Below are 5,912 nucleotides of genomic sequence, written 5' to 3'. Positions count from 1 at the left end.
CAAACATGTCAACTTTTATTTGCTCCTCGTGTTTCTATCTAACTCAACCATAATAATTTGTCCAATAAATTTATATATATATATATTATCACTTGTGTAAAACTTGCCGAATAGAAAAGAAAAAGAATAATCGGATAAGGTGGGTTAGCAAACAAACCTCCTTACCCAACTCCTGCCACGAGGTGGCAAGGTCTTTAATCAGCCATGAACGAAAGTGAAGTCTTGCCTATTTGCCTTTTTTTACTTTCTTGAGAAATGCATATTTTGCCATTTCTGAAATATTGTTTAGTGGCATGAACTTTTTTATTTTCTCAAAATATTTATGTTGGATACATATAAATTTAAATATGAATATAAAATATATAAAAATTTAAAAAAAACTCAAAATATATGCATACATAGACAAATCTAAGTGCATGCAATTATTAGGGTCTCTTAAAATGATAAAATTATTTTTATATGTTTTAAAAGATTATAAAATTATAAATTAATATAAAGATAAAGCTACCTTTAACCTTCAAAATCTAAAACATTTTTCTAGCCTCACCCTACATATATAGAAAAAAAAATTGTCTATAATTTTGATCTTTAAAAATAAAAAAGTATCACAAATTTAAATACGTTGAAATTCATATTTATTAAATGGTTGCTACAACCATGATTGTAGCTAGAAAGAGGAGACTGTTATTCCTAAACCCGGTTGGTATAATGGCATGACGAGGAGCGCATTCAAAAACTCCAAAAATATTAATATAAATACAACTTGGAATTGTAAATAAACACTTGCATGCAAAAAGTAGGTTTAGGTAATTAGCGACGTACAACTCTCTTCTGCTGATTTATTATGTTTGTTGTTAGGTCAGTTTACTTAATTTCTTTACTAATTTGGTACTTAAATTTCATGATTTTTTTTCTAGTTTCACATCCAAACTTTTTTTTTACTTATTTTGGTTTTTAAACCTGACACTTTTCTTAATTTAGTATTTAAATTTTTTTGGGCCCAATTTAGTACATGAATTTGGAGTGTTTTTCTAATTTGGTACCTAAGCTTTTTTTAGGGGGTAATTCACCAATAAAGCCTTTTTTTTCTTCAAAATTTACCGAAATGGGCCGACTTTTTGATTATTTACCGGAATAGGCCATTTTCCGTGAAATCGCGTCCACGCCAACGCGATGTCAGGGTACGTGTCAGACATCGCGTCCACATCAGAGCGATTTGCTGACGTGGAAGGAAATCGCACCCTCTAGGACGCGATTTGCTGACGTTGCATGAACAGTGTGTTTTTAGCTTGGAAAACTTTGAAAGGCCATAACTTTTGGCTCGGTTGTTCGATTGAGACGAATTTTTTTTATTTCGAATAAATTTTCGAGATCTACGCGCTGGCAAACTGCTTAGAGATGAATAGAGACTAATTTGTAAAGTATAGTTTGTTAGTTACGAGTTTAGGGACTAAAGTGTAATTATTTCAAAATTAGCATGAAATTTTTGTATTTAAGAATATTTGAATGTTATGGAAGGATGAAATTGAATTTTAATTGAAAAACAAAGCTTAGATTTGAAAATATGACTATTTAGGTTTTAGGGACTAAATTGAATAAAATGGAAAATTTTAGGGAACTTCTCAAAAGTGGAATGAGCTGACTTATACCTATAACAGGATGATATAAGACAATTCTATAAAAAAATCTCTGGTGTTTACTTCAAATAAATGAGCGGCCTAGAGGGCGCGATTTCCTTCCACGTCAGCAAATCGTGATGACGTGGACGCGATGTCTGACACGTACCCTGACATCGCGATGACGTGGACGCGATTTCATGGAAAATGGCCTATTCCGGTAAATAATCAAAAAGTCGGCCCATTTCGGTAAATTTTGAAAAAAAAGGCTTTTATTGGTGATTTTCCTATTTTTAGGTTCAATTTGGTACCTAAATTTATTAAATGTTAAATAAATTACGCAAAACACTAACGGTGTTAATTTTTTTTTTGTTATGCTACGAAAATATGGTTAGTATTAGAGGAAATTCATGTTCAAAAAAAGGTATTGATCTATGCTTAACGAATTAATATTAAATAAGAAAAAAATTAAAATCCCAAATTAAAATAAATTCATTATTTTCAATTAATAAATCTTTAATTAAATAAATAAAACTAAAAGTAATTGAACATATAAAATAAAAAAAAATCATATCATCTGTCACATGTCGGTCATGCATTGATTATTTTTGCTATCTCATAAAAAACATATTTAGTATATTTGAGTAATTTGTAAAACGTCTGATAAGTACCAAATCGAACAAAAAAAAAGGATACCAAATTAGAGAAAAGAGTCAAGTTCAAATAACAAATTGGACCCCCAAAAAAATCAAGTACCAACTTAAGAAAAAATGTCAAGTTTATGTATCAAATTAGGAAAAAGTGTTAAGTTGGGGTATCAAATTGGACCAAAAAATATTTTTAAGTACCAAATTAGGAGAAAGTGTTAAATTCAAGTACCAAATGTTATATTAAGCCATAAAAATAAAATTCTAACAATTGGTTGGGTGTAATAGTAAGATATAATGCACTCTTACCAAAGGAGAATGCAAGTTCAAATTTTGGAGGCAACATTATTGAGAGTAACAATTACGAATCTCAAATATAAACCATAAACCAACATACAAAATACCAAAAAAAATCTCATTGTCGTTTGTCCCCCAACTCAAAATTTTCATGCTAAAAAGATTAAATTGTATTACAAAAGAATATGAGGGTCTAAAATTGTAATAAACACACTTTATCTGAGAGAGACAGAAGGCATTGCCTATCCCTTTTGTAAAAAAATATAGGTTAAATTGTTTAAGTTTAAAAAAAATAGTAAAAGAGAAATATATAATAAGAATAAAAGAGATATATAAATACTAAATATTAAATTAAAAATAGGTAAAATATATCACAAATCACCTTAAATTAATGTCATTTTCATGTTGATTATTCTAAAATATATTTTTTTATCAATTTAATCATTCTAATTAAGACAATTACTTGAATTGGTCAATGACATTAAAAACTAATTTAATCTATTAACAAATTGTTGACATGACATTTTTTTATTTTTAACTAAAACGAAAAACTTTCAACCTTCCAAAATGACTTGTTGTTTTCTTTCCTCACGATCAGCTTCATTGTCACACAACACCCAAACCTTTCTACCCAAAATTTCCACCACGTCCTCAACTTCCTTGCCCACTCCGTCCAAGTCATTGCCACTTCTGATTTATTTAATTCCGACTTCAAGTGAAACACCTATTTTAAACTTATAATTCGATTAAATTAAATTGATATTGGTACTATATATCAATCCAATCCAATCCAAACTCACCCCTACTTCATCTATAAATACCTTTAATCCATCCATAGAAGATGGGATGAAGGGTTAGAAATGATTCAGACAATTGGGTCCATTAACTTTTGGAACTGAGGGTCATAAGTGCCGGAAACCTTATCTAGACGCGTACAATGATAAATTATAATATGGTTCTGGGGGTGTCGCACTAACCCATCCTGCTCCAATCAATTTACTTCTGTGTACTCCCAATCCATAGACTCGTGTGTTACTTATTAAAATAAGCAAGGAAAAAGTCAATGCTAACATGGTCACAAAAATATCTAAGCAAAAGTATTGGTCAGTCGCCAAGTGTCCTTTCTCCCTCACCGCAGATTACCTCTCAGCCACAAATCTTAACACTACCACACTTAATTAATTATTATTGCATCCTGTCAAAGATCAAATGATAAAATAGTTTAATTACATGATCAAGTCAATAATTGGAAAATCAATTATGATTTAATCAAGTTGTGAGAGGAGGAAATTGTAATAATGTAATTGCAATCGATTTTATTGTCTAATTAGATTTTATAAAATTTTTAATAAGTTAAATTAACAAAATAAAATAAATCAATTCTAGTCATTCTACCACTTTTTTGTATATTAATTCTTCATATTTAAATAAATCAAAATTTAAATATAAGAATTCTTTTAACAACTTGTAAATTTAGGCTAATACCAAATTAAAATACTCAAAAGTTCTCAACTATTAAAAAAATAATCATGGTCAAATACAAAAGGGAAAGCAACCCAACAATTTTAATATTCTTGACCGAGACGTTAAACATTTGTATTAATTATTTGCTGGCTTACAAGGAAAGATAGGTAGGCCATTTCTATCTTTTTTAATCTCTCAATACCTATTATCTTTTTGTCTTTATTTTATCAAATGCCTCCATGCCTCATTTCTACAACTTCCATTTCTTTGCTTTCAATTATCTTCTTTATATTCTGTTTAAAAAGATTATAGATAATTAGATATTATATCAAAAAAATATAAATATATAATAATATTCTTTCCTCTAACTATTAAAACGAGTGATAAAAAATAAAATTAAGATATTTTACTTAATCCAATTTATTTAAGGCTCAATATCATTATTAAACACCAAAAATATTATATATGTAAATATATATTATCGTCCTGTTAAGTGCTGGCTTTACGTCATATAATGGTGGCGCACTCGTATTAGACTTTTGTACATCTTTTATTCTTCCTCCCAACCCTATACTTTTTTCCTTTATAAAAATACTCTCTCTGCCTAATTCCTCCACTCAAACCAAGCTCCGAAGTTTCGCTCTGCCCATTAAGTTTTTTTTTCCTTTTGTCATCTATCACTTGGATCATCTTGAGTTGAGTTTTAGTGTTGCAATCTTTTTTCCAAATTAGTGTTTAAAGGCTGGCAATGACAAAGGTTTATCCCAATGCTAGTAGTTTTTCCGGCAGCGGTACCATCTCCGAGAGGCCGCCTAAGGTGTTAGCAGCACCCGAATCCGAGGCAATTCTAACCGTATGGAAAAAATCCTTGCTCTTCAACTGCAATGGCTTCACAGTGTTTGGTAGTAAAGGTGATTTGGTGTTCAGGGTAGATAATTACATGGACGGTAACAAGGGTGAGATCCTTCTCATGGATGCCACTGGCAACCCTCTCCTTACCATCCGCCGCAAGGTACAGCGTCGCATTCACTTTTTTTTTTCTTTTTTTTCTTTTTGCATATTTGGCTAATGTTTTCGATGAAACGATGATGATGATGTTTCAACGTTATTTGTTTTTGTTCAGAAAATGAGCCTGGGAGATAGCTGGTTGGTTTACAAAGGCGAAAGTACCTCAACGAATCCCCTACTTTGTGTGAGGAAATCGATGAACATCTTAAACAACAAGTGCTTGGCTTACGTTATCCCCGGCGACAACACTAGCAACCGAAGCAATAACGTCGTATACGAGATCGAAGGGTCGTATTCGCAAAGATCGTGTTCCGTATACGATGACAGGAGGAGATTAGCCGCAGAGATCAAGAAAAAAGAGGCTGTTAATGGAGGAGTTGCCTACGGAAACGACATCTTTCGCCTTGTTGTTCAGCCTGGTCATATCAGGACGGATTTTGCCATGGCTCTCGTCATCCTTCTTGATCAAATGTTCGGATCTTCAAGACGATAACCATCTTTAATTTCTTGCTTTTTCTTTACCAAAACTTTGTCTGTCTGTTTGTCTATCTATATATCTATATGAAAATCATAGCAACAATTTCCAAACTTGCGGCATCTGGTTATATATATATGTCTGGTATTGATCATCTTCAAGCTGGTTTTTTTCGTTTTTGATAAAAAAAAACCAAGCACCCAATGGGGAATTTCTGTTTGTATATGATGCTAGGTCGAAAATGAAAATGCTGCAGCTGTGGTGAGGTTTTTCTTTGTAAAGGAACATTAAAAAATTCTTAAAAAGAATATCGAATAAGAGCTATAATTTCTGTATATTATTTTTTCTTAAAAATTTTTGGTACAATCAAAAAGGAATTTAGGAACATGGAAAAAGCATACTGAC

At 31.2% G+C, this 5,912-nt stretch overlaps 1 protein-coding gene across 1 annotated transcript; it reads left to right on the top strand.

Annotated features, from left to right (window-relative positions):
- The first annotated feature begins 4,239 nt into the window (after nt 1-4,239).
- LOC121220863 (protein LURP-one-related 8) lies at nt 4,240-5,661 on the top strand. The gene is made up of 2 exons (XM_041100526.1): nt 4,240-5,036; nt 5,148-5,661. The coding sequence occupies exons 1-2, from the start codon at nt 4,773-4,775 to the stop codon at nt 5,523-5,525; spliced, it is 642 nt and encodes a 213-aa protein (XP_040956460.1). The 5' UTR covers nt 4,240-4,772; the 3' UTR covers nt 5,526-5,661.
- Nucleotides 5,662-5,912: the final 251 nt, after the last annotated feature.

The sequence above is a fragment of the Gossypium hirsutum genome, chromosome D09, assembly GCF_007990345.1.
Source record: "Gossypium hirsutum isolate 1008001.06 chromosome D09, Gossypium_hirsutum_v2.1, whole genome shotgun sequence".
NCBI classification, from domain to species: Eukaryota; Viridiplantae; Streptophyta; class Magnoliopsida; order Malvales; family Malvaceae; genus Gossypium; species Gossypium hirsutum.
This window is presented reverse-complemented; position numbering and strand designations above follow the sequence as displayed.

Bases quoted from the DNA above. Each gene is read 5' to 3' on its own strand.
- LOC121220863 (XM_041100526.1), top strand. From the start codon at position 4,773: ATGACAAAGGTTTATCCCAATGCTAGTAGTTTTTCCGGCAGCGGTACC. The intron at 5,037-5,147 runs GTACAGCGTCGC...GTTTTTGTTCAG, and splicing joins TCCTTACCATCCGCCGCAAG to AAAATGAGCCTGGGAGATAG.